The sequence below is a fragment of the Scyliorhinus torazame genome, unplaced genomic scaffold, assembly GCF_047496885.1.
Source record: "Scyliorhinus torazame isolate Kashiwa2021f unplaced genomic scaffold, sScyTor2.1 scaffold_362, whole genome shotgun sequence".
In the NCBI taxonomy this organism is placed as follows: Eukaryota; Metazoa; Chordata; class Chondrichthyes; order Carcharhiniformes; family Scyliorhinidae; genus Scyliorhinus; species Scyliorhinus torazame.
In genome coordinates this window covers 106,840-134,435 of record NW_027308089.1, presented here as the reverse complement: position 1 = coordinate 134,435, position 27,596 = coordinate 106,840, and the positions used below count along the sequence as shown (strand labels likewise).

Here is a 27,596-nt window from a genome sequence, read left to right as displayed (position 1 = left end):
TGTAATGAGGCAGTGGGGAAGGGAACACTGACAAAGGAGAGCACTTGCAGGCACGGAGATGGGTTGAAGTGTGTATACTTCAACGCAAGAAGCATCAGGAATAAGGTGGGTGAACTTAAGGCATGGATCGGTACTTGGGACTACGATGTGGTGGCCATCACGGAAACTTGGATAGAAGAGGGGCAGAAATGGTTGTTGGAGGTCCCTGGTTATAGATGTTTCAATAAGATTAGGGAGGGTGGTAAAAGAGGTGGGGGGGTGGCATTGTTAATTAGCGATACTATAACAGCTGCAGAAAGGCAGTTCGAGGAGTATCACCCTAATGAGGTAGTATGGGTTGAAGTCAGAAATAGGAAAGGAGGACTTCCGGGTGCGGCGATGACCAGCTGAGTCGCACGTTTCGGACTTTTGGGCTCTTAATAAGAGCCCCAACGGCAATTTTAACGGCTAAAAGTACTGTGCGGTGAACCAGAAGGGAATCCCCCCTGGATACGGATGGAAAAAGGAGAGGAAGGTGGCCGGATTGCGGTGGATCCTTTAGAGCAGCGGCAAGGAAGGCAAGCAAAAACCAAGATGGCGTCGGAAGGTGGCAGTTTAATATGGGGCCCTGAACAACACGAGTTTTTGAAACGCTGCGTGGAAGAACTCAAAAAGGAAATGAAGAAGGAGCTGTTGGCCCCGATATTACAGGCGATCGAAGGGCTAAAGGAGGAGCAAAAGACCCAGGAGCGGGAGCTTCGGGTCGTGAAGGCAAAGGCTGCCGAGAATGAGGACGACATACAGGGCCTGGTGGTGAAGACGGAGATGCACGATGCACACCATAAACGATGTGTGGAAAGGCTGGAGGCGCTGGAGAACAACGCGAGGAGGAACAACCTAAGGATTCTTGGCCTTCCTGAAGGTGCGGAGGGAGCGGACGTCGGGGCATATGTGAGCACGATGCTGCACTCGTTAATGGGAGCGGAGGCCCCGGCGGGTCCGCTGGATGTGGAGGGAGCATACCGAGTGATGGCGCGAGGACCGAGAGCAGGAGAAATTCCTAGAGCCATAGTGGTGAGATTCCTCCGTTTTGGTCCTTAGATGGGCAAAGGAAACTCGGAGCAGTAAGTGGGAGAACGCGTATACCAAGACTGGAGTGCGGAGGTGGCGAGAAGGAGGGCGAGCTTTAATCGGGCCAAGGCGGTGCTTCACAAAAAGAAGATAAAATTCGGAATGCTGCAACCGGCAAGACTGTGGGTCACATATCAAGGGAGGCACCACTACTTTGAGACGGCGGATGAGGCGTGGACTTTTATCGTGGAAGAAAAATTGGAATGAGCGGGTTATTAAAAAAAAAAGAACGTTTGAAACAAAGTGGTGGGGCGAGTATGGGGGGCGAAGAATGGGGGAAAGAGGAGTTTTATGTTATTAATCCTGCTATGTGGTAACTTTTCTCTCTTCCACAGGAGGTGGTGGGGGGAGGAAAGGAGGTGGAAGAGATGGGGCGTTGGCCATTGGGGGCGGGGCCAAGGGGGAAGCCAAGGTGCTTAAAGATTTTATGGAGCAGATGGGAGGTGTAGACCCGTGGAGATTTAGCAGACCTAGGAGTAAGGAGTTTTCGTTTTTCTCCTATGTCCACAAAGTCTATTCGCGAATAGACTTTTTTGTTTGGGAAGGGCGTTGATCCCGAAGGTGAGGGGAACGGAGTATACGGCTATAGCCATTTCGGATCACGCTCCACATTGGTTGGACTGAGAGATAGGGGAGGAAACAGAAGGGCGCCCACCCTGGAGAATGGACATGGGACTAATGGCAGATGAGGGGGTGTGTCTAAGGGTGAGGGGGTGCATTGAAAAGTACTTGGAACTCAATGACAATGGGGAGGTCCAGGTGGGAGTGGTCTGGGAGGCGCTGAAGGCAGTGGTTAGAGGGGAGCTGATATCAATAAGGGCACATAAAGGAAAGCAGGAGAGTAGGGAACGGGAGCGGTTGCTGCAAGAACTTCTGAGGGTGGACAGGCAATATGCGGAGGCACCGGAGGAGGGACTGTACAGGGAAAGGCAAAGGCTACACGTAGAATTTGACTTGCTGACAACGGGTACTGCAGAGGCACAGTGGAGGAAGGCACAGGGTGTACAGTACGAATATGGGGAGATGGGCAGGTTGCTGGCCCACCAATTGAGGAAAAGGGGAGCAGCGAGGGTAATAGGGGGAGGGGGAGTGAGGGATGAGGAAGGAGAGATGGAGCGGGGAGCGGAGAGAGTGAATGGAGTGTTCAAGGCATTTTATAAAAAATTATACGAAGCTCAACCCCCGGATGGGAGGGAGAGAATGATGGGCTTTCTGGACCGGCTGGAATTTCCCAAGGTGGAGGAGCAGGAAAGGGTGGGACTGGGAGCACAGATTGAAATAGAGGAAGTAGTGAAAGGAATTAGGAGCATGCAGGCGGGGAAGGCTCCGGGACCGGATGGATTCCCAGTTGAATTTTACAGGAAATATGTGGACTTGCTCGCCCCGCTACTGATGAGGACCTTTAATGAGGCAAAGGAAAGGGGACAGCTGCCCCCGACTATGTCTGAGGCAACGATATCGCTTCTCCTAAAGAAGGAAAAGGACCCGCTGCAATGCGGGTCCTATAGATCTATTTCCCTCCTAAATGTAGACGCTAAGATTCTGGCCAAGGTAATGGCAATGAGGATAGAGGATTGTGTCCCGAGGGTGGTCCATGAGGACTAAACTGGGTTTGTGAAGGGGAGACAGCTGAATACGAATATACGGAGGCTGCTAGGGGTAATGATGATGCCCCCACAAGAGGGGGAAGCGGAGATAGTGGTGGCGATGGATGCCGAGAAAGCATTTGACAGAGTGGAGTGGGATTATTTGTGGGAGGTGCTGAGGAGATTTGAGTATGTTGGATGGGTGCAGCTGTTGTATAGGGCCCCAGTGGCGAGTGTGGTCACGAATGGACGGGGATCTGCATACTTTCGGCTCCATAGAGGGACAAGGCAGGGATGCCCTCTGTCCCCATTACTGTTTGCACTGGCGATTGAGCCCCTGGCAATAGCATTGAGGGGTGCCAAGAAGTGGAGGGGAGTACTTAGAGGAGGAGAAGAACACCGGGTATCTCTGTATGCGGATGATTTGTTGTTATATGTAGCGGACCCGGCGGAGGGGATGCCAGAGATAATGCGGACACTTCGGGAGTTTGGAGAATTCTCAGGATATAAACTGAACATGGGGAAAAGTGAGTTGTTTGTGGTGCATCCCGGGGAGCAGAGCAGAGAAATAGAGGACTTTCCGCTGAGGAAGGTAACAAGGGACTTTCGTTACTTGGGGATCCAGATAGCCAAGAATTGGGTTACATTGCATAGGTTAAATTTAACGCGATTGGTGGAACAAATGGAGGAGGACTTCAAGAGATGGGACATGGTATCCCTGTCACTGGCAGGGATGGTGCAGGCAGTTAAAATGGTAGTCCTCCCGAGATTCCTCTTTGTGTTCCAGTGCCTCCCGGTGGTGATCACGAAGGCTTTTTTCAAAAGGATCGAAAAGAGTATCATGAGTTTTGTGTGCGCCGGGAAGACCCCGAGAGTGAGGAAGGGATTCTTACAGCGTAGTAGGGATAGGGGGGGGGCTGGCACTACCGAGCCTAAGTGAGTACTACTGGGCCGCCAATATCTCAATGGTGAGTAAGTGGATGGGAGAAGAGGAGGGAGCAGCATGGAAGAGATTGGAGAGGGCGTCCTGTAGGGGGACTAGCCTACAAGCTATGGTGACGGCCCCTTTGCCGTTCTCACTGAAGAAATACACCACAAGCCCGGTGGTGGCGGCGACTTTGAAAATTTGGGGACAGTGGAGACGGCATAGGGGAAAGACGGGAGCCTTGGTGGGGTCCCCGATAAGAAACAACCATAGGTTTGCCCCGGGGAGAATGGATGGGGGATTTGGAATATGGCAAAGAGCAGGAGTAACGCAACTGAAAGATCTGTTTGTGGATGGGAAGTTCGCAAGTCTGGGAGCGCTGACCGAGAAATATGGGTTGCCCCAAGGGAATGCATTCCGGTATATGCAACTGAGGGCTTTTGCGAGGCAGCAGGTGAGGGAATTCTCGCAGCTCCCGACGCATGAGGTGCAGGACAGAGTAATCTCAAAGACATGGGTGGGACGGTAAGGTGTCCGATATATATATGGAAATGAGGGACGAGGGGGAGATTATGGTAGATGAGCTGAAAGGGAAATGGGAAGAGGAGCTGGGGGAGGAGATTGAGGAGGGGCTGTGGGCGGATGCCCTAAGTAGGGTAAACTCATCGTCCTCGTGTGCCAGGCTAAGCCTGATTCAATTTAAGGTGTTACACAGGGCGCATATGACTGGAGCACGGCTCAGTAAATTTTTTGGGGTAGAGGATAAGTGTGCGAGATGCTGGAGAAGCCCAGCGAATCACACCCACATGTTCTGGTCATGTCCGGCATTACAGGGGTTCTGGGTAAGGGTGACAAAGGTGCTTTCGAAAGCAGTGGGGGTCCAGGTCGAACCAAGCTGGGGGTTGGCTATATTTGGGGTTGCACAAGAGCCGGGAGTGCAGGAGGCGAGAGAGGCCGATGTTTTGGCCTTTGCGTCCCTAGTAGCCCGGCGCAGGATACTGTTGATGTGGAAGGAAGCCAAGCCCCCGGGGGTGGAGACCTGGATAAATGACATGGCAGGGTTTATAAAGCTGGAACGGATTAAGTTCGTCCTAAGGGGATCGGCTCAAGGGTTCACCAGGCGGTGGCAACCGTTCGTCGAATACCTCACAGAAAGATAGAGGGAATGGAAAAGAAGAAGGCAGCAGCAGCAGCCCAGGGGGGGGGGGGTGGGGGGTGGAGGAACCAGAAGGAGTCTCAGGGTTATTAATATATATGTCTAATATGTATAGGTCGTTGCTATAAATAATTGTATATTGGATTGTTAAACCATATTTTTGGAGAGTGTTTATCTGAGACAAGGCAGTTGCCATTTAGTTTTAGTTTTTGTTTTTGTTATATATTATTTATTCTTTGTTTATAAAACAGGTCATTGTTATTTATACTGTTATATTATTGTGTAAAGGATACACAATGTACTGTGATGGTTGACCAAAAATTTTCAATAAAATATTCTTAAAAAAAAAAGAAATAGGAAAGGAGCAGTTACCTTGTTAGGAGTTTTCTATAAGCCCCCCAATAGTAGCAGAGATGTGGAGGAACAGATTGGGAAACAGATTTTGGAAAGGTGCAGAAGTCACAGGGTAGTTGTCATGGGTGACTTTAACTTCCCAAATATTGAGTGGAAACTCTTTAGATCAAATAGTTTGGATGGGGTGGTGTTTGTGCAGTGTGTCCAGGAAGCTTTTCTAACACAGTATGTAGATTGTCCGACCAGAGGAGGGGCAATATTGGATTTAGTACTTGGTAATGAACCAGGGCAAGTGATGATTTGTTATTGTGGGAGCATTTTGGAGATAGTGACCACAATTCTGTGACTTTCACTTTAGTAATGGAGAGGGATAGGTGCGTGCAACAGGGCAAGGTTTACAATTGGGGGAAGGGTAAATACGATGTTGTCAGACAAGAATTGAAGTGCATAAGTTGGGAACATAGGCTGTCAGGGAAGGACACAAGTGAAATGTGGAACTTGTTCAAGGAACAGGTAGTACGTGTCCTTGATATGTATGTCCCTGTCAGGCAGGGAAGAGATGGACAGGTGAGGGAACCATGGTTGACAAGAGAGGTTAAATGTCTTGTTAAGAGGAAGAAGGAGACTTATGTAAGTCTGAGGAAACAAGGTTCAGACAGGGCGCTGGAGGGATACAAGATAGCCAGGAGGGAACTGAAGAAAGGGATTAGGAGAGCTAAGAGAGGGCATGAACAATCTTTGGCGGGTAGGATCAAGGAAAACCCCAAGGCCTTTTACACATATGTGAGAAATATGAGAATGACTAGAGCGAGGGTAGGTCCGATCAAGGATAGTAGCGGGAGATTGTGTATTGAATCTGAAGAGATAGGAGAGGTCTTGAACGAGTACTTTTCTTCTGTATTTACAAATGAGTGGGGCGATATTGTTGGAGAGGACAGTGTGAAACAGACTGGTTAGCTCAAGGAAATACTTGTTAGGAAGGAAGATGTGTTGGGCATTTTGAAAAACTTGAGGATAGACAAGTCCCCCGGGCCTGACGGGATATATCCAAGGATTCTATGGGAAGCAAGAGATGAAATTGCAGAGCCGTTGGCAATGATCTTTTCGTCCTCACTGTCAACAGGGGTGGTACCAGGGGATTGGAGAGTGGCGAATGTCGTGCCCCTGTTCAAAAAAGGGACTAGGGATAACCCTGGGAATCAAAGTAATGGAAAGGGTACTGAAGGATAGGATTTCCGAGCATCTGGAAAGACACTGCTTGATTAGGGGTAGTCAGCACGGATTTGTGAGGGGTAGGTCTTGCCTTACAAGTCTTATTGAATTCTTTGAGGAGGTGACCAAGCATGTGGATGAAGGTAAAGCAGTGGATGTAGTGTACATGGATTTTAGTAAGGCATTTGATAAGGTTCCCCATGGTAGGCTTCTGCAGAAAGTAAGGAGGCATGGGATAGTGGGAAATTTGGCCAGTTGGATAACGAACTGGCTAACCGATAGAAGTCAGAGAGTGGTGGTGGATGGCAAATATTCAGCCTGGATCCCAGTTACCAGTGGCGTACCGCAGGGATCAGTTCTGGATCCTCTGCTGTTTGTGATTTTCATTAATGACTTGGATGAGGGAGTTGAAGGGTGGGTCAGTAAATTTGCAGACGATACGAAGATTGGTGGAGTTGTGGATAGTAAGGAGGGCTGTTGTCGGCTGCAAAGAGACATAGATAGGATGCAGAGCTGGGCTGAGAAGAGGCAGATGGAGTTTAACCCAGAAAAGTGTGAGGTTGTCCATTTTGGAAGGACAAATATGAATGCGGAATACAGGGTTAACGGTAGAGTTCTTGGCAATGTGGAGGAACAGAGAGATCTTGGGCCCTATGTTCATACATCTTTGAAAGTTGCCACTCAAGTGGATAGAGCTGTGAAGAAGGCCTATGGTGTGCTCGCGTTCATTAACAGAGGGATTGAATTTAAGAGCCGTGAGGTGATGATGCAGCTGTACAAATCTTTGGTAAGGCCACATTTGGAGTACTGTGTACAGTTCTGGTCACCTCATTTTAGGAAGGATGTGGAAGCTTTGGAAAAGGTGCAAAGAAGATTTACCAGGATGTTACCTGGAATGGAGAGTAGGTCTTACGAGGAAAGGTTGAGGGTGCTAGGCCTTTTCTCATTAGAACGGAGAAGGATGAGGGGCGACTTGATAGAGGTTTATAAGATGATCAGGGAATAGATAGAGTAGACAGTCAGAGACTTTTTCTCCGGGTGGAACAAACCATTACAAGGGGACATAAATTTAAGGTGGAAGACATAGGAGGGATATCAGAGGTAGGTTCTTTACCCAGAGAGTAGTGGGGGCATGGAATGCACTGCCTGTGGAAGTAGTTGAGTCGGAAACATTAGGGACCTTCAAGCAGCTATTGGATAGGTACATAGATTACGGTAAAATGATATAGTGTAGATTTATTTGTTCTTAAGGGCAGCACGGTAGCATTGTGTCTAGCACAATTGCTTCACAGCTCCAGGGTCCCAGGTTCGATTCCGGCTTGGGTCACTGTCTGTGCGGAGTCTGCACGTCCTCCCCGTGTCTGCGTGGGTTTCCTCCGGGTGCTCCGGTTTCCTCCCACAGTCCAAAGATGTGCAGAGTAAATGGATTGGCCATGATAAATTGCCCTTAGTGTCCAAAATTGCCCTTGGTGTTGGGTGGAGGTGTTGAGTTTGGGTAGGGAGCTCTTTCCAAGAGCCGGTGCAGACTCAGGGGGCCGAATGGCCTCCTTCTGCACTGTAAATTCAATGATAATCTATTATTAATCTAGGACAAAGGTTCGGCACAACATCGTGGGCCGAAGGGCCTGTTCTGTGCTGTATTTTCTATGTTCTATGTCCTTTGTCAGTGTTCCCTTCCCCATTGCCTCACTACACGCTTTGGCATCCTGAATATCGGCTATCTGAGTTGCTGGACTACAAATCCGGTTCCCATTCTCCTGCCAAATTAGTTTAAACCCTCCCGAAGAGTACTAGAAAACCTTCCTCCCAGGATATTGGTGCCCCTCTGGTTCAGATGCAACCCGTCCTGCTTGTACAGGTCCCACCTTCCCCAGAATGCGCTGCAATTATCCAAATACCTGAAGCCCTCCCTCCTACACCATTCCTGCAGCCACGTGTTCAACTGCACTCTCTCCCTATTCCTAGCCTCGCTATCACGTGGCACTGGATCCAAACCAGAGATGACAACTCTGTCTGTCCTGGCTTTTAACTTCCAGCCTAACTCCCTGAACTCGTTTATTACCTCCACACCCCTTTTCCTACCTACATCGTTGGTACCAATGTGCACCACAAATTCTGGCTGCTCACCCGCCCCCTTAAGGATCCTGAAGACATGATCCGAGACATCCCTGGCCCTGGCACCCGAGAGGCAACATTCCATCCGGGAGTCTCGCTCGCGACCACAGAATCTCCTATCTATTCCCCTAACCATTGAATCTACTATTACTATTGCTTTTCTATTCTCCCCCTTCCCTTCTGAGCCCGAGCCAGACTCAGTGGCCGCTATGTTCTTATGTTCTTTCTGTAAAAAGGGTCTTTTGGTCTTATGGATGTTGTTAGGAAAGTTATGAAGGGTTACTTATTGAATATTGTATCTGTGGGGATTATTGGCGTTGATAGTTGTTAATATGTTTACTGTGGGTTTATAAAGTGTTAACTGGATTCATAAATAGACATGGTTTTGTTTTAAAAGTACATTAGATCTCTGTTGCATCACACCTGTAAAGTGGACCCATGTGCTCCCCATACCACAATCTATTAAAAGTCGTGGGTCAGGTGAACTCAATGATACACTTTGGGGTTCTCTAAACCCTGGCCCATAACATTATCATCAGATCCATGTTTCAAATGACATTCTTCCCATTATCTTTTATAAGGCTCAGTGCAGATTGCCCTGTGCAGTATGCCTGCATGTGAATATTTGCCATTTGTTTATAAAACTGGCCTGGACTTTGAGAATATTTTTTCTGTGACATAAACTGAACTTGTTCCTGTTTCTTCCAGGAAATCTCCTTTCACTTCCTGGAGCCATTTCGAACGGAGGACTGCGATTCATACCCTTCTTGCCTCGCTTGCCTTGCTGATCAGGGCTGTGGCTGGTGCTCCGACACCAGCACTTGCCACCAGCGGATATCGGGTGTCGACAGCCAGTGTGGGAGGAACAGGCACCTTGTCCTATCCCCAGGAAACTGCGTGTTATGCAGCGAATACACAGACTGCCATTCCTGCAGCATGGTGAGATCCGGTATGAGTGGAGGGAGTGAATTGGAAACCCCTCGTACTCCAAAAAGCAGCTCACTGTGTTCTCTCTTTCCAGGACCCCTACTGTGAGTGGCTTGTCAACGGCAACAGGAAGGGAGATTTCGAGTGTATACGCCAAGGGAGGTCACCCAGTGGCATCCGCTCCCCAGCTACCTGCCCCAAACCCTGTCACCAGTGAGCAGCAGTGCTGAAATACAGCCTGGAGGGCCAGGGGCGTTCAGGGCCGGAAGAAGGGGTGGGACATGGGGCAGGGCTCGAGTGAAAGGGCAAGGGGCAGAGCTGGGATGTTAGAGAGCTTGGCAGAGCCGGGGTGAAAGGGTGCTTGGCAGGGCCGGGGTGAAAGGGTGCTTGGCAGGACCGGGGTGAAAGGGTGCGCGGCAAAGCCGGGGTGAAAGGGTGCTTGGCAGGACCGGAGTGAAAGGGCGCTTGGCAGGACCGGGGTGAAAGGGTGCGCGGCAGGGCCGGGGTGAAAGGGTGCGCGGCAGGACCGGGGTGAAAGGGTGCGCGGCAGGACCGGGGTGAAAGGGTGCGCGGCAGGACCGGGGTGAAAGGGTGCTTGGCAGGACCGGGGTGAAAGGGTGCTTGGCAGGGCCAGGGTGAAAGGGTGCGCGGCAGGGCCGGGGTGAAAGGGTGCGCGGCAGGACCGGGGTGAAAGGGTGCGCGGCAGGGCCGGGGTGAAAGGGTGCGCGGCAGGACCGGGGTGAAAGGGTGCGCGGCAGGACCGAGGTGAAAGGGTGCGCGGCAGGACCGGGGTGAAAGGGTGCGCGGCAGGACCGGGGTGAAAGGGTGCGCGGCAGGACCGGGGTGAAAGGGTGCTTGGCAGGACCGGGGTGAAAAGGTGCGCGGCAGGGCCGGGGTGAAAGGGTGCGCGGCAGGGCCAGGGTGAAAGGGTGCGCGGCAGGGCCGGGGTGAAAAAAGGGTGCGTGGCAGGACCGGGGTGAAAGGGTGCGCGGCAGGACCGGGGTGAAAGGGTGCGCGGCAGGACCGGGGTGAAAGGGTGCGCGGCAGGACCGGGGTGAAAGGGTGCGCGGCAAAGCCGGGGTGAAAGGATGCTTGGCAAAGCCGGGGTGAAAGGGTGCTTGGCAGAGCCGGGGTGAAAGGGTGCTTGGCAGGGCCGGGGTGAAAGGGTGCTCGGAGTAGTGTCACCGGGCAGGGAAAAGCGTGTGTGCGCTCGGAGGTGTGTCACCGGGCTGGGAACAGCGTGAGTGCGCTTGGAGTTGTGTCACTGGACTGGGAACAGCGTGAGTGCGCTCGGAGTTGTGTCACTGGGCTGGGAACAGCGTGAGTGCGCTCGGAGGTGTGTCACTGGGCTGGGAACAGCGTGAGTGCGCTCGGAGGTGTGTCACTGGGCTGGGAAGAGCGTGAGTGCGCTCGGAGGTGTGTCACCGGGCAGGAGACAGCGTGAGTGCGCTCGGAGTTGTGTCACTGTGCTGGGAACAGCGTGAGTGCGCTCGGAGTTGTGTCACCGGGCAGGGAACAGCGTGAGTGTGCTCGGAGTTGTGTCACCGGGCAGGGAACAGCGTGAGTGCGCTCGGAGTTCTGTCACCGGGCTGGGATCAGCGTGTGTGAGCACGGAGTGGTGTCACCGGGCAGGGAACAGCGTGTGTGTGCTCGGAGGTGTGTCACCGGGCAGGGAACAGCGTGTGTGTGCTCGGAGGTGTGTCACCGGGCTGGGAACAGCGTGAGTGCGCTCGGCGTTGTGTCACCGGGCTGGGAACAGCGTGAGTGTGCTCGGAGGTGTGTCATCGGGCTGGGAACAGCGTGTGCGTGCTCGGAGGTGTGTTACTGGGCTGGGAACAGCGTGAATGCGCTCGGAGTTGTGTCACCGGGCTGGGAACAGCGTGAGTGTGCTCGGACTTGTGTAACTGGGCTGGGAACAGCGTGAGTGCGCTCGGAGGTGTGTCACCGGGCTGGGAACAGCGTGTGCGTGCTCGGAGGTGTGTCACTGGGCTGGGAACAGCGTGAGTGCGCTCGGAGTTGTGTCACTGGGCTGGGAACAGCGTGAGTGCGCTCGGAGGTGTGTCACCGGGCAGGGGACAGCGTGAGTGCGCTCGGAGTTGTGTCACTGTGCTGGGAACAGCGTGAGTGCGCTCGGAGCTGTGTCACCGGGCTGGGATCAGCGTGTGTGTGCTCGGAGGTGTGTCACCGGGCTGGGAACAGCGTGAGTGCGCTCGGAGTTGTGTCACTGGGCTGGGAACAGCGTGAGTGCGCTCGGAGTTGTGTCACCGGGCAGTACACAGCGTGAGTGCGCTCGGAGTTCTATCACCGGGCTGGGATCAGCGTGTGTGAGCGCGGAGTTGTGTCACCGGGCAGGGAACAGCGTGTGTGTGCTCGGAGGTGTGTCACTGGGCTGGGAACAGCGGGTGCGTGCTCGGAGGTGTGTCACCGGGCAGGGAACAGCGTGTGTGTGCTCGGAGGTGTGTCACTGTGCTGGGAACAGCGTGTGTGTGCTCGGAGTTGTGTCACTGGGCTGGGAACAGCGTGAGTGCGCTCGGAGATGTGTCACCGGGCAGGGAACAGCGTGAGTGCGCTCGGAGATGTGTCACCGGGCAGGGAACAGCGTGAGTGCGCTCGGAGATGTGTCACCGGGCAGGGAACAGCGTGAGGGATTTCGGAGTTGTGTCACCGGGCAGGGAACAGCATGTGCGTGCTCGGAGGTGTGTCACCGGGCAGGGAAAAGCGTGAGTGCGCTCGGAGATGTGTCACCGGGCAGGGAACAGCGTGAGTGCGCTCGGAGATGTGTCACCGGGCAGGGAACAGCGTGAGTGCGCTCGGAGATGTGTCACCGGGCAGGGAACAGCGTGAGTGCGCTCGGAGTTCTGTCACCGGGCTGGGATCAGCGTGTGTGAGCGCGGAGTGGTGTCACCGGGCAGGGAACAGCGTGAGTGCGCTCGGAGGTGTGTCACCGGGCTGGGAACAGCGTGAGTGCGCTCGGAGTTGTGTCACCGGGCAGGGAACAGCGTGTGTGTGCTTGGAGGTGTGTCACTGGGCTGGGATCAGCGTGAGTGCGCTCAGAGTTGTGTCACTGGGCAGGGAACAGCGTGTGTGTGCTCGGAGGTGTGTCACCGGGCTGGGAAGTGCGTGAGTGCGCTCGGAGTTGTGTCACTGGGCTGGGAACAGCGTGAGTGCGCTCGGAGTTGTGTAACCGGGCTGGGATCAGCGTGTGTATGCTCGGAGTTGTGTCACTGGGCTGGGAACAGCGTGAGTGCGCTCGGAGTTGTGTCACCGGGCAGGGAACAGCGTGAGTGCGCTCGCAGTTGTGTCACTGGGCTGGGAACAGCGTGGGTGCGCTCGGAGTTGTGTCACCGGGCTGGGATCAGCGTGTGTGTGCTCGGAGGTGTGGCACCGGGCAGGGAACAGCGTGAGTGCGCTCGGAGTTGTGTCATTGTGCTGGGCACAGCGTGAGTGCGCTCGGAGTTGTGTCACTGTGCTGGGAACAGCGTGTGTGTGCTCGGAGGTGTGTCACCGGGCAGGGAACAGCGTGTGTGTGCTCAGAGGTGTGTCACTGGGATGGGAACAGCGTGTGCGTGCTCGGAGGTGTGTCACTGGGCTGGGAACAGCGTGTGTGTGCTCAGAGTTGTGTCACTGGGCTGGGATCAGCGTGAGTGCGCTCGGAGTTGTGTCACTGGGCTGGGAACAGCGTGTGTGTGCTCGGAGGTGTGTCACCGGGCTGGGAACAGCGTGAGTGCGCTCGGAGTTGTGTCACCAGGCAGGGAACAGCGTGAGTGCGCTCGGAGTTGTGTCACTGTGCTGGGAACAGCGTGAGTGCGCTCGGAGTTGTGTCACTGTGCTGGGAACAGCGTGTGTGTGCTCGGAGGTGTGTCACCGGGCAGGGAACAGCGTGTGTGTGCTTGGAGGTGTGTCACTGGGCTGGGATCAGCGTGAGTGCGCTCAGAGTTGTGTCACTGGGCAGGGAACAGCGTGTGTGTGCTCGGAGGTGTGTCACCGGGCTGGGAAGTGCGTGAGTGCGTTCGGAGTTGTGTCACTGGGCTGGGAACAGCGTGAGTGCGCTCGGAGTTGTGTAACCGGGCTGGGATCAGCGTGTGTGTGCTCGGAGTTGTGTCACTGGGCTGGGAACAGCGTGAGTGCGCTCGGAGTTGTGTCACCGGGCAGGGAACAGCGTGAGTGCGCTCGCAGTTGTGTCACTGGGCTGGGAACAGCGTGGGTGCGCTCGGAGTTGTGGCACCGGGCAGGGAACAGCGTGAGTGCGCTCGGAGTTGTGTCACTGTGCTGGGCACAGCGTGAGTGCGCTCGGAGTTGTGTCACTGTGCTGGGAACAGCGTGTGTGTGCTCGGAGGTGTGTCACCGGGCAGGGAACAGCGTGTGTGTGCTCAGAGGTGTGTCACTGGGATGCGAACAGCGTGTGCGTGCTCGGAGTTGTGTCACTGGGCTGGGAACAGCGTGTGTGTGCTCAGAGTTGTGTCACTGGGCTGGGATCAGCGTGAGTGCGCTCGGAGTTGTGTCACTGGGCTGGGAACAGCGTGTGTGTGCTCGGAGGTGTGTCACCGGGCTGGGAAGTGCGTGAGTGCGCTCGGAGTTGTGTCACTGGGCTGGGAACAGCGTGAGTGCGCTCGGAGTTGTGTCACCGGGCAGGGAACAGCGTGAGTGCGCTCGGAGTTGTCACTGGGCTGGGATCAGCGTGAGTCTGCTCGGAGTTGTGTCACCGGGCAGGGAACAGCGTGAGTGCGCTCGGATTTGTGTCACTGGGCTGGGAACAGCGTGAGTGCGCTCGGAGTTGTGTCACTGGGCTGGGAACAGCGTGAGTGTGCTCGGAGTTGTGTCACCGGGCTCGGATCAGCATGAGTGCGCTCGGAGTTGTGTCACTGGGCTGGGAACAGCGTGAGTGCGCTCGGAGTTGTGTCACCGGGCAGGGAACAGCGTGAGTGCGCTCGGAGTTGTGTCACTGTGCTGGGAACAGCGTGAGTGCGCTCGGAGTTGTGTCACTGTGCTGGGGACAGCGTGTGTGTGCTCGGAGGTGTGTCACCGGGCAGGGAACAGCGTGTGTGTGCTTGGAGGTGTGTCACTGGGCTGGGAACAGCGTGTGCGTGCTCGGAGGTGTGTCACTGGGCTGGGAACAGCGTGAGTGCGCTCGGAGTTGTGTCACTGGGCAGGGAACAGCGTGTGTGTGCTCGGAGGTTTGTCACCGGGCTGGGAAGTGCGTGAGTGCGCTCGGAGTTGTGTCACCGGGCTGGGAACAGCGTGAGTGCGCTCGGAGTTGTGTCACTGGGCTGGGAACAGCGTGAGTGCGCTCGGAGTTGTGTCACTGTGCTGGAAACAGCGTGAGTGCGCTCGGAGTTGTGTCACCGGGCTGGGATCAGCGTGTGTGCGCTCGGAGGTGTGTCACCGGGCTGGGAACAGCGTGAGTGCGCTCGGAGTTGTGTCACAGGGCTGGGAACAGCGTGAGTGCGCTCGGAGTTGTGTCACCGGGCAGGGAACAGCGTGAGTGCGCTCGCAGTTGTGTCACTGGGCTGGGAACAGCGTGGGTGTGCTCGGAGTTGTGTCACCGGGCTGGGATCAGCGTGTGTGTGCTCGCAGGTGTGTCACCGGCAGGGAACAGCGTGGGTGCGCTCGGAGTTGTGTCACTGGGCTGGGAACAGCGTGAGTGCGCTCGGAGATGTGTCACCGGGCAGGGAACAGCGTGTGTGTGCTCGAAGTTGTGTCACCGGGCTGGGAACAGCGTGTGTGTGCTCAGAGGTGTGTGACCGGGCTGGGAAAAGCGTGTGCGTGCTCGGAGGTGTGTCACCGTGCAGGGAACAGCGTGAGTGCGCTCGGAGTTGCGTCACTGGGCTGGGAACAGCGTATGTGTGCTCGGAGTTGTGTCACCGGGCAGGGAAAAGCGTGTGTGTGCTCGGAGTTGTGTCACCGGGCTGGGATCAGCGTGAGTCTGCTCGGAGTTGTGTCACCGGGCAGGGAACAGCGTGAGTGCGCTCGGAGTTGTGTCACCGGGCTGGGATCAGCGTGACTGCGCTCGGAGTTGTCTCACTGGGCTGGGAACAGCGTGAGTGCGCTCGGAGTTGTGTCACTGGGCTGGGAACAGCGTGAGTGCGCTCGGAGTTGTGTCACCGGGCTGGGATCAGCGTCAGTGCGCTCGGAGTTGTGTCACTGGGCTGGGAACAGCGTGAGTGCGCTCTGAGTTGTGTCACTGGGCTGGGAACAGCGTGAGTGCGCTCGGAGTTGTGTCACTGGGCTGGGAACAGCGTGAGTGCGCTCGGAGTTGTGTCACCGGGCAGGGAACAGCGTGTGTGTGCTCGGAGTTGTGTCACCGGGCAGGGAAAAGCGTGTGTGTGTCGGAGGTGTGTCACTGGGCTGGGAACAGCGTGAGTGCGCTCGGAGTTGTGTCACTGGGCTGGGATCAGCGTGAGTGCGCTCGGAGTTATGTCACTGGGCTGGGAACAGCGTGTGTGTGCTCGGAGGTGTGTCACCGGGCTGGGAAGTGCGTGAGTGCGCTCGGAGTTGTCACTGGGCTGGGAACAGCGTGAGTGCGCTCGGAGTTGTGTCACCGGGCAGGGAACAGCGTGAGTGCGCTCGGAGTTGTCACTGGACTGGGAACAGCGTGTGCGTGCTCGGAGTTGTGTCACCGGGCAGGGAAAAGCGTGTGTGTGCTCGGAGCTGTGTCACCGGGCTGGGATCAGCGTGAGTCTGCTCGGAGTTGTGTCACTGGGCTGGGAATAGCGTGAGTGCGCTCGGAGTTGTGTCACTGGGCTGGGAACAGCGTGAGTGCGCTCGGCGTTGTGTCACTGGGCTGGGAACAGCGTGAGTGCGCTCGGAATTGTGTCACCGGGCTGGGAAAAGCGTGTGCATGCTCGGAGGTGTGTCACCGGGCAGGGAACAGCGTGAGTGCGCTCGCAGTTGTGTCACTGGGCTGGGAACAGCGTGGGTGCGCTCGGAGTTGTGTCACCGGGCTGGGATCAGCGTGTGTGTGCTCGGAGGTGTGTGACCGGGCTGGGAAAAGCGTGTGCATGCTCGGAGGTGTGTCACCGGGCAGAGAACATCGTGAGTGCGCTCGCAGTTGTGTCACTGGGCTGGGAACAGCGTGGGTGCGCTCGGAGTTGTGTCACTGTGCTGGGAACAGCGTGTGTGCGCTCGGAGGTGTCTCACCGGGCTGGGAACAGCGTGAGTGCGCTCGGAGTTGTGTCACTGTGCTGGGAACAGCGTGTGTGCGCTCGGAGGTGTGTCACCGGGCTGGGAACAGCGCGAGTGCGCTCGGAGTTGTGTCACTGGGCTGGGAACAGCGTGAGTGCGCTCGGAGTTGTGTCACGGGACAGGGAACAGCGTGAGTGCGCTCGCAGTTGTGTCACCGGGCTGGGATCAGCGTGTGTGTGCTCGGAGGTGTGGCACCGGGCAGGGAACAGCGTGAGTGCGCTCGGAGTTGTGTCACTGTGCTGGGAACAGCGTGAGTGCGCACGGAGTTGTGTCACTGTGCTGGGAACAGCGTGTGTGTGCTCGGAGGTGTGTCACCGTGCAGGGAACAGCGTGTGTGTGCTTGGAGGTGTGTCACTGGGCTGGGAATAGCGTGTGCGTGCTCGGAGGTGTGTCACTGGGCTGGGAACAGCGTGTGTGTGTTCAGAGTTGTGTCACTGGGCTGGGATCAGCGTGAGTGCGCTCGGTGTTGTGTCACTGGGCTGGGAACAGCGTGTGTGTGCTCGGAGGTGTGTCACCGGGCTGGGAAGTGCGTGAGTGCGCTCGGAGTTGTGTCACTGGGCTGGGAAGTGCGTGAGTGCGCTCGGAGTTGTGTCACTGGGCTGGGAACAGCGTGAGTGCGCTCGGAGTTGTGTCACTGGGCTGGGAACAGCGTGAGTGCGCTCGGAGTTGTGTCACCGGGCAGGGAACAGCGTGAGTGCGCTCGGAGTTGTCACCGGGCTGGGAACAGCGTGGGTCTGCTCGGAGTTGTGTCAGCGGGCAGGGAAAAGCGTGTGTGTGCTCTGAGTTGTGTCACCGGGCTGGGATCAGCGTGAGTCTGCTCGGAGTTGTGTCACCGGGCAGGGAACAGCGTGAGTGCGCTCGGAGTTGTGTCACCGGGCTGGGATCAGCGTGAGTGCGCTCGGAGTTGTGTCACTGGGCTGGGAACAGCGTGAGTGTGCTCGGAGTTGTGTCACCGGGCTCGGATCAGCATGAGTGCGCTCGGAGTTGTGTCACTGGGCTGGGAACAGCGTGAGTGCGCTCGGAGTTGTGTCACTGGGCTGGGAACAGCATGGGTGCGCTCGGAGTTGTGTCACCGGGCTGGGATCAGGGTGTGTGCGCTCGGAGTTGTGTCACTGTGCTGGGAACAGCGTGAGTGCGCTCGGAGTTGTGTCACTGTGCTGGGAACAGCGTGAGTGCGCTCGCAGTTGTGTCACTGTGCTGGGATCAGCGTGTGTGTGCTCGGAGTTGTGTCACTGTGCTGGGACCAGCGTGTGTGTGCTCGGAGTTGTGTCACCGGGCTGGGATCAGCGTGTGTGCGCTCGCAGGTGTGTCACCGGGCTGGGAACAGCGCGAGTGCGCTCGGAGTTGTGTCACTGGGCTGGGAACAGCGTGAGTGCGCTCGGAGTTGTGTCACCGGGCTGGGAAATGCGTGAGTGCGCTCGGAGTTGTGTCACTGGGCTGGGAACAGCGTGAGTGCGCTCGGAGTTGTGTCACTGGGCTGGGAACAGCGTGGGTGCGCTCGGAGTTGTGTCACCGGGCTGGGATCAGCGTGTGTGTGCTCGGAGGTGTGGCGCCGGGCAGGGAACAGCGCGAGTGCGCTCGGAGTTGTGTCACTGTGCTGGGAACAGCGTGAGTGCGCTCGGAGTTGTGTCACTGTGCTGGGATCAGCGTGTGTGTGCTCGGAGTTGTGTCACTGGGCTGGGAACAGCGTGTGCGTGCTCGGAGTTGTGTCACCGGGCAGGGAAAAGCGTGTGTGTGCTCGGAGCTGTGTCACCGGGCTGGGATCAGCGTGAGTCTGCTCGGAGTTGTGTCACTGGGCTGGGAATAGCGTGAGTGCGCTCGGAGTTGTGTCACTGGGCTGGGAACAGCGTGAGTGCGCTCGGCGTTGTGTCACTGGGCTGGGAACAGCGTGAGTGCGCTCGGAATTGTGTCACCGGGCTGGGAAAAGCGTGTGCATGCTCGGAGGTGTGTCACCGGGCAGGGAACAGCGTGAGTGCGCTCGCAGTTGTGTCACTGGGCTGGGAACAGCGTGGGTGCGCTCGGAGTTGTGTCACCGGGCTGGGATCAGCGTGTGTGTGCTCGGAGGTGTGTGACCGGGCTGGGAAAAGCGTGTGCATGCTCGGAGGTGTGTCACCGGGCAGAGAACATCGTGAGTGCGCTCGCAGTTGTGTCACTGGGCTGGGAACAGCGTGGGTGCGCTCGGAGTTGTGTCACTGTGCTGGGAACAGCGTGTGTGCGCTCGGAGGTGTCTCACCGGGCTGGGAACAGCGTGAGTGCGCTCGGAGTTGTGTCACTGTGCTGGGAACAGCGTGTGTGCGCTCGGAGGTGTGTCACCGGGCTGGGAACAGCGCGAGTGCGCTCGGAGTTGTGTCACTGGGCTGGGAACAGCGTGAGTGCGCTCGGAGTTGTGTCACCGGGCAGGGAACAGCGTGAGTGCGCTCGCAGTTGTGTCACCGGGCTGGGATCAGCGTGTGTGTGCTCGGAGGTGTGGCACCGGGCAGGGAACAGCGTGAGTGCGCTCGGAGTTGTGTCACTGTGCTGGGAACAGCGTGAGTGCGCACGGAGTTGTGTCACTGTGCTGGGAACAGCGTGTGTGTGCTCGGAGGTGTGTCACTGTGCAGGGAACAGCGTGTGTGTGCTTGGAGGTGTGTCACTGGGCTGGGAATAGCGTGTGCGTGCTCGGAGGTGTGTCACTGGGCTGGGAACAGCGTGTGTGTGTGTTCAGAGTTGTGTCACTGGGCTGGGATCAGCGTGAGTGCGCTCGGTGTTGTGTCACTGGGCTGGGAACAGCGTGTGTGTGCTCGGAGGTGTGTCACCGGGCTGGGAAGTGCGTGAGTGCGTTCGGAGTTGTGTCACTGGGCTGGGAAGTGCGTGAGTGCGCTCGGAGTTGTGTCACTGGGCTGGGAACAGCGTGAGTGCGCTCGGAGTTGTGTCACTGGGCTGGGAACAGCGTGAGTGCGCTCGGAGTTGTGTCACCGGGCAGGGAACAGCGTGAGTGCGCTCGGAGTTGTCACCGGGCTGGGAACAGCGTGGGTCTGCTCGGAGTTGTGTCAGCGGGCAGGGAAAAGCGTGTGTGTGCTCGGAGTTGTGTCACCGGGCTGGGATCAGCGTGAGTCTGCTCGGAGTTGTGTCACCGGGCAGGGAACAGCGTGAGTGCGCTCGGAGTTGTGTCACCGGGCTGGGATCAGCGTGAGTGCGCTCGGAGTTGTGTCACTGGGCTGGGAACAGCGTGAGTGTGCTCGGAGTTGTGTCACCGGGCTCGGATCAGCATGAGTGCGCTCGGAGTTGTGTCACTGGGCTGGGAACAGCGTGAGTGCGCTCGGAGTTGTGTCACTGGGCTGGGAACAGCATGGGTGCGCTCGGAGTTGTGTCACCGGGCTGGGATCAGGGTGTGTGCGCTCGGAGTTGTGTCACTGTGCTGGGAACAGCGTGAGTGCGCTCGGAGTTGTGTCACTGTGCTGGGAACAGCGTGAGTGCGCTCGCAGTTGTGTCACTGTGCTGGGATCAGCGTGTGTGTGCTCGGAGTTGTGTCACTGTGCTGGGACCAGCGTGTGTGTGCTCGGAGTTGTGTCACCGGGCTGGGATCAGCGTGCGTGCGCTCGCAGGTGTGTCACCGGGCTGGGAACAGCGCGAGTGCGCTCGGAGTTGTGTCACTGGGCTGGGAACAGCGTGAGTGCGCTCGGAGTTGTGTCACCGGGCTGGGAAGTGCGTGAGTGCGCTCGGAGTTGTGTCACTGGGCTGGGAACAGCGTGAGTGCGCTCGGAGTTGTGTCACTGGGCTGGGAACAGCGTGGGTGCGCTCGGAGTTGTGTCACCGGGCTGGGATCAGCGTGTGTGTGCTCGGAGGTGTGGCGCCGGGCAGGGAACAGCGCGAGTGCGCTCGGAGTTGTGTCACTGTGCTGGGAACAGCGTGAGTGCGCTCGGAGTTGTGTCACTGTGCTGGGATCAGCGTGTGTGTGCTCGGAGTTGTGTCACTGTGCTGGGACCAGCGTGAGTGCGCTCGGAGTTGTGTCACTGTGCTGGGAACAGCGTGAGTGCGCTCGGAGTTGTGTCACCGGGCTGGGATCAGCGTGTGTGCGCTCGGAGTTGTGTCACCGGGCTGGGAACAGCGTGTGTGCGCTCGGAGTTGTGTCACTGGGCTGGGAACAGCGCAAGTGCGCTCGGAGTTGTGTCACCGGGCTGGGATCAGCGTGTGTGCGCTCGGAGGTGTGTCACCGGGCTGGGAACAGCGTGAGTGCGCTCGGAGTTGTGTCACTGGACTGGGAACAGCGTGAGTGCGCTCGGAGTTGTGTCACCGGGCAGGGAACAGCGTGAGTGCGCTCGCAGTTGTGTCACTGGGCTGGGAACAGCGTTTGTGCGCTCGGAGTTGTGTCACCGGGCTGGGATCAGCGTGAGTGCGCTCGGAGTTGTGTCACTGTGCTGGGAACAGCGTGAGTGCGCTCGGAGTTGTGTCACTGTGCTGGGAACAGCGTGTGTGTGCTCGGAGGTGTGTCACTGGGATGGGAACAGCGTGAGTGCGCTCGGAGTTGTGTCACTGTGCTGGGATCAGCGTGTGTGTGCTCGGAGTTGTGTCACTGTGCTGGGACCAGCGTGAGTGCGCTCGGAGTTGTGTCACTGTGCTGGGAACAGCGTGAGTGCGCTCGGAGTTGTGTCACCGGGCTGGGATCAGCGTGTGTGCGCTCGGAGTTGTGTCACCGGGCTGGGAACAGCGTGTGTGCGCTCGGAGTTGTGTCACTGGGCTGGGAACAGCGTAAGTGCGCTCGGAGTTGTGTCACCGGGCTGGGATCAGCGTGAGTGCGCTCGGAGGTGTGTCACCGGGCTGGGAACAGCGTGAGTGCGCTCGGAGTTGTGTCACTGGGCTGGGAACAGCGTGAGTGCGCTCGGAGTTGTGTCACCGGGCAGGGAACAGCGTGAGTGCGCTCGCAGTTGTGTCACTGGGCTGGGAACAGCGTTTGTGCGCTCGGAGTTGTGTCACCGGGCTGGGATCAGCGTGAGTGCGCTCGGAGTTGTGTCACTGTGCTGGGAACAGCGTGAGTGCGCTCGGAGTTGTGTCACTGTGCTGGGAACAGCGTGTGTGTGCTCGGAGGTGTGTCACTGGGATGGGAACAGCGTGTGCGTGCTCGGAGGTGTGTCACTGGGCTGGGAACAGCGTGTGTGTGCTCAGAGTTGTGTCACTGGGCTGGGATCAGCGTGAGTGCGCTCGGAGTTGTGTCACTGGGCTGGGAACAGCGTGTGTGTGCTCGGAGTTGTGTCACCGGGCTGGGATCAGTGTGTGTGTGTGCTCGGAGGTGTGGCAACGGGCAGGGAACAGCGTGAGTGCGCTCGGAGTTGTGTCACTGTGCTGGGAACAGCGTGAGTGCGCTCGGAGTTGTGTCACCGGGCTGGGATCAGCGTGTGTGCGCTCGGAGGTGTGTCACCGGGCTGGGAACAGCGTGAGTGCGCTCGGAGTTGTGTCACTGGGCTGGGAACAGCGTGAGTGCGCTCGGAGTTGTGTCACCGGGCAGGGAACAGCGTGAGTGCGCTCGCATTTGTGTCACTGGGCTGGGAACCGCGTGGTGCGCTCGGAGTTGTGTCACCGGGCTGGGATCAGCGTGTGTGTGCTCGCAGGTGTGTCACCGGGCTGGGAACAGCGTGTGTGTGCTCAGAGGTGTGTGACCGGGCTGGGAAAAGCGTGTGCGTGCTCGGAGGTGTGTCACCGTGCAGGGAACAGCGTGAGTGCGCTCCGAGTTGCGTCACTGGGCTGGGAACAGCGTATGTGTGCTCGGAGTTGTGTCACCGGGCAGGGAAAAGCGTGTGTGTGCTCGGAGTTGTGTCACCGGGCTGGGATCAGCGTGAGTCTGCTCGGAGTTGTGTCACTGGGCTGGGAACAGCGTGAGTGTGCTCGGAGTTGTGTCACCAGGCTGGGATCAGCGTCAGTGCGCTCGGAGTTGTGTCACTGGGCTGGGAACAGCGTGAGTGCGCTCTGAGTTGTGTCACTGGGCTGGGAACAGCGTGAGTGCGCTCGGAGTTGTGTCACCGGGCTGGGATCAGCGTGTGTGTGCTCGGAGGTGTGTCACCGGGCTGGGAACAGCGTGAGTGCGCTCGGAGTTGTGTCACTGGGCTGGGAACATCGTGAGTGCGCTCGGAGTTGTGTCACTGGGCTGGGAACAGCGTGAGTGCGCTCGGAGTTGTGTCTCCGGGCAGGGAACAGCGTGTGTGTGCTCGGAGTTGTGTCACCGGGCAGGGAAAAGCGTGTGTGTGTCGGAGGTGTGTCACTGGGCTGGGAACAGCGTGAGTGCGCTCGGAGTTGTGTCACTGGGCTGGGATCAGCGTGAGTGCGCTCGGAGTTATGTCACTGGTCTGGGAACAGCGTGTGTGTGCTCGGAGGTGTGTCACCGGGCTGGGAAGTGCGTGAGTGCACTCGGAGTTGTCACTGGGCTGGGAACAGCGTGAGTGCGCTCGGAGTTGTCACTGGGCTGGGAACAGCGTGTGCGTGCTCGGAGTTGTGTCACCGGGCAGGGAAAAGCGTGTGTGTGCTCGGAGTTGTCACTGGGCTGGGAACAGCGTGTGCGTGCTCGGAGTTGTGTCACCGGGCAGGGAAAAGCGTGTGTGTGCTCGGAGCTGTGTCACCGGGCTGGGATCAGCGTGAGTCTGCTCGGAGTTGTGTCACCGGGCAGGGAACTGCGTGAGTGCGCTCGGAGTTGTGTCACCGGGCTGGGATCAGCGTGAGTGCGCTCGGAGTTGTGTCACTGGGCTGGGAACAGCGTGAGTGCGCTCGGAGTTGTGTCACTGGGCTGGTAACAGCGTGAGTGCGCTCGGCGTTGTGTCACTGGGCTGGGAACAGCGTGAGTGCGCTCGGAGTTGTGTCACCGGGCTGGGAAAAGCGTGTGCATGCTCGGAGGTGTGTCACCGGGCAGGGAACAGCGTGAGTGCGCTCGCAGTTGTGTCACTGGGCTGGGAACAGCGTGGGTGCGCTCGGAGTTGTGTCACCCGGCTGGGATCAGCGTGTGTGTGCTCGGAGGTGTGTGACCGGGCTGGGAAAAGCGTGTGCATGCTCGGAGGTGTGTCACCGGGCAGAGAACATCGTGAGTGCGCTCGCAGTTGTGTCACTGGGCTGGGAACAGCGTGAGTGCGCTCGGAGTTGTGTCACCGGGCTGGGATCAGCGTGTGTGCGCTCGGAGGTGTGTCACCGGGCTGGGAACAGCGTGAGTGCGCTCGGAGTTGTGTCACTGGGCTGGGAACAGCATGAGTGCGCTCGGAGTTGTGTCACCGGGCAGGGAACAGCGTGAGTGCGCTCGCAGTTGTGTCACTGTGCTGGGAACAGCGTGTGTGTGCTCGGAGGTGTGTCACCGGGCAGGGAACAGCGTGTGTGTGCTTGGAGGTGTGTCACTGGGCTGGGAACAGCGTGTGTGTGCTCGGAGGTGTGTCACAGGTCTGGGAACAGCGTGTGTGTGCTCAGAGTTGTGTCACTGGGCTGGGATCAGCGTGAGTGCGCTCGGAGTTGTGTCACTGGGCTGGGAACAGCGTGTGTGTGCTCGGAGGTGTGTCACCGGGCTGGGAAGTGCGTGAGTGCGCTCGGAGTTGTGTCACTGGGCTGGGAACAGCGTGAGTGCGCTCGGAGTTGTGTCACTGGGCTGGGAACAGCGTGAGTGCGCTCGGAGTTGTGTCACCGGGCAGGGAACAGCGTGAGTGCGCTCGGAGTTGTCACCGGGCTGGGAACAGCGTGTGTGTGCTCGGAGTTGTGTCAGCGGGCAGGGAAAAGCGTGTGTGTGCTCGGAGTTGTCTCACCGGGCTGGGATCAGCGTGAGTCTGCTCGGAGTTGTGTCACCGGGCAGGGAACAGCGTGAGTGCGCTCGGAGTTGTGTCACCGGGCTGGGATCAGCGTGAGTGCGCTCGGATTTGTGTCACTGGGCTGGGAACAGCGTGAGTGCGCTCGGAGTTGTGTCACTGGGCTGGGAACAGCGTGAGTGCGCTCGGAGTTGTGTCACCGGGCTGGGAACAGCGTGAGTGCGCTCGGAGTTGTGTCACCGGGCTGGGATCAGCGTGTGTGCGCTCGCAGGTGTGTCACCGGGCTGGGAACAGCGCGAGTGCGCTCGGAGTTGTGTCACTGGGCTGGGAACAGCGTGAGTGCGCTCGGAGTTGTGTCACCGGGCAGGGAACAGCGTGAGTGCGCTCGCAGTTGTGTCACTGGGCTGGGAACAGCGTGGGTGCGCTCGGAGTTGTGTCACCGGGCTGGGATCAGCGTGTGTGTGCTCGGAGGTGTGGCACCGGGCAGGGAACAGCGTGAGTGCGCTCGGAGTTGTGTCACTGTGCTGGGAACAGCGTGAGTGCGCTCGGAATTGTGTCACTGTGCTGGGAACAGCGTGTGTGTGCTCGGTGGTGTGTCACCGGGCAGGGAACATCGTGAGTGCGCTCGGAGTTGTGTCACTGGGCTGGGAACAGCGTGAGTGCGCTCGGAGTTGTGTCACCGGGCAGGGAACAGCGTGTGTGTGCTCGGAGTTGTGTCACCGGGCAGGGAAAAGCGTGTGTGTGTCGGAGGTGTGTCACTGGGCTGGGAACAGCGTGAGTGCGCTCGGAGTTGTGTCACTGGGCTGGGATCAGCGTGAGTGCGCTCAGAGTTATGTCACTGGTCTGGGAACAGCGTGTGTGTGCTCGGAGGTGTGTCACCGGGCTGGGAAGTGCGTGAGTGCACTCGGAGTTGTCACTGGGCTGGGAACAGCGTGAGTGCGCTCGGAGTTGTCACTGGGCTGGGAACAGCGTGTGCGTGCTCGGAGTTGTGTCACCGGGCAGGGAAAAGCGTGTGTGTGCTCGGAGTTGTCACTGGGCTGGGAACAGCGTGTGCGTGCTCGGAGTTGTGTCACCGGGCAGGGAAAAGCGTGTGTGTGCTCGGAGCTGTGTCACCGGGCTGGGATCAGCGTGAGTCTGCTCGGAGTTGTGTCACCGGGCAGGGAACTGCGTGAGTGCGCTCGGAGTTGTGTCACCGGGCTGGGATCAGCGTGAGTGCGCTCGGAGTTGTGTCACTGGGCTGGGAACAGCGTGAGTGCGCTCGGAGTTGTGTCACTGGGCTGGTAACAGCGTGAGTGCGCTCGGCGTTGTGTCACTGGGCTGGGAACAGCGTGAGTGCGCTCGGAGTTGTGTCACCGGGCTGGGAAAAGCGTGTGCATGCTCGGAGGTGTGTCACCGGGCAGGGAACAGCGTGAGTGCGCTCGCAGTTGTGTCACTGGGCTGGGAACAGCGTGGGTGCGCTCGGAGTTGTGTCACCCGGCTGGGATCAGCGTGTGTGTGCTCGGAGGTGTGTGACCGGGCTGGGAAAAGCGTGTGCATGCTCGGAGGTGTGTCACCGGGCAGAGAACATCGTGAGTGCGCTCGCAGTTGTGTCACTGGGCTGGGAACAGCGTGAGTGCGCTCGGAGTTGTGTCACCGGGCTGGGATCAGCGTGTGTGCGCTCGGAGGTGTGTCACCGGGCTGGGAACAGCGTGAGTGCGCTCGGAGTTGTGTCACTGGGCTGGGAACAGCATGAGTGCGCTCGGAGTTGTGTCACCGGGCAGGGAACAGCGTGAGTGCGCTCGCAGTTGTGTCACTGTGCTGGGAACAGCGTGTGTGTGCTCGGAGGTGTGTCACCGGGCAGGGAACAGCGTGTGTGTGCTTGGAGGTGTGTCACTGGGCTGGGAACAGCGTGTGTGTGCTCGGAGGTGTGTCACAGGTCTGGGAACAGCGTGTGTGTGCTCAGAGTTGTGTCACTGGGCTGGGATCAGCGTGAGTGCGCTCGGAGTTGTGTCACTGGGCTGGGAACAGCGTGTGTGTGCTCGGAGGTGTGTCACCGGGCTGGGAAGTGCGTGAGTGCGCTCGGAGTTGTGTCACTGGGCTGGGAACAGCGTGAGTGCGCTCGGAGTTGTGTCACTGGGCTGGGAACAGCGTGAGTGCGCTCGGAGTTGTGTCACCGGGCAGGGAACAGCGTGAGTGCGCTCGGAGTTGTCACCGGGCTGGGAACAGCGTGTGTGTGCTCGGAGTTGTGTCAGCGGGCAGGGAAAAGCGTGTGTGTGCTCGGAGTTGTGTCACCGGGCTGGGATCAGCGTGAGTCTGCTCGGAGTTGTGTCACCGGGCAGGGAACAGCGTGAGTGCGCTCGGAGTTGTGTCACCGGGCTGGGATCAGCGTGAGTGCGCTCGGATTTGTGTCACTGGGCTGGGAACAGCGTGAGTGCGCTCGGAGTTGTGTCACTGGGCTGGGAACAGCGTGAGTGCGCTCGGAGTTGTGTCACCGGGCTGGGAACAGCGTGAGTGCGCTCGGAGTTGTGTCACCGGGCTGGGATCAGCGTGTGTGCGCTCGCAGGTGTGTCACCGGGCTGGGAACAGCGCGAGTGCGCTCGGAGTTGTGTCACTGGGCTGGGAACAGCGTGAGTGCGCTCGGAGTTGTGTCACCGGGCAGGGAACAGCGTGAGTGCGCTCGCAGTTGTGTCACTGGGCTGGGAATAGCGTGGGTGCGCTCGGAGTTGTGTCACCGGGCTGGGATCAGCGTGTGTGTGCTCGGAGGTGTGGCACCGGGCAGGGAACAGCGTGAGTGCGCTCGGAGTTGTGTCACTGTGCTGGGAACAGCGTGAGTGCGCTCGGAATTGTGTCACTGTGCTGGGAACAGCGTGTGTGTGCTCGGTGGTGTGTCACCGGGCAGGGAACATCGTGAGTGCGCTCGGAGTTGTGTCACTGGGCTGGGAACAGCGTGAGTGCGCTCGGAGTTGTGTCACCGGGCAGGGAACAGCGTGTGTGTGCTCGGAGTTGTGTCACCGGGCAGGGAAAAGCGTGTGTGTGTCGGAGGTGTGTCACTGGGCTGGGAACAGCGTGAGTGCGCTCGGAGTTGTGTCACTGGGCTGGGATCAGCGTGAGTGCGCTCGGAGTTATGTCACTGGTCTGGGAACAGCGTGTGTGTGCTCGGAGGTGTGTCACCGGGCTGGGAAGTGCGTGAGTGCACTCGGAGTTGTCACTGGGCTGGGAACAGCGTGAGTGCGCTCGGAGTTGTCACTGGGCTGGGAACAGCGTGTGCGTGCTCGGAGTTGTGTCACCGGGCAGGGAAAAGCGTG

The 27,596-nt window shown here is 58.3% G+C and overlaps 1 protein-coding gene across 1 annotated transcript in view; it reads left to right on the top strand.

The window, feature by feature from the left end:
- The window catches only part of LOC140406208 (multiple epidermal growth factor-like domains protein 8), a 159,340-nt gene that overhangs the window by 37,596 nt on the left and 94,148 nt on the right, over positions 1–27,596 (top strand). The window contains exons 4-5 of the mRNA XM_072494351.1: positions 9,167–9,397; positions 9,480–9,598. Of these exons, the coding sequence (XP_072350452.1) occupies positions 9,167–9,397; positions 9,480–9,598 (350 nt within the window). The remainder of the gene's footprint in view (positions 1–9,166; positions 9,398–9,479; positions 9,599–27,596) is intronic.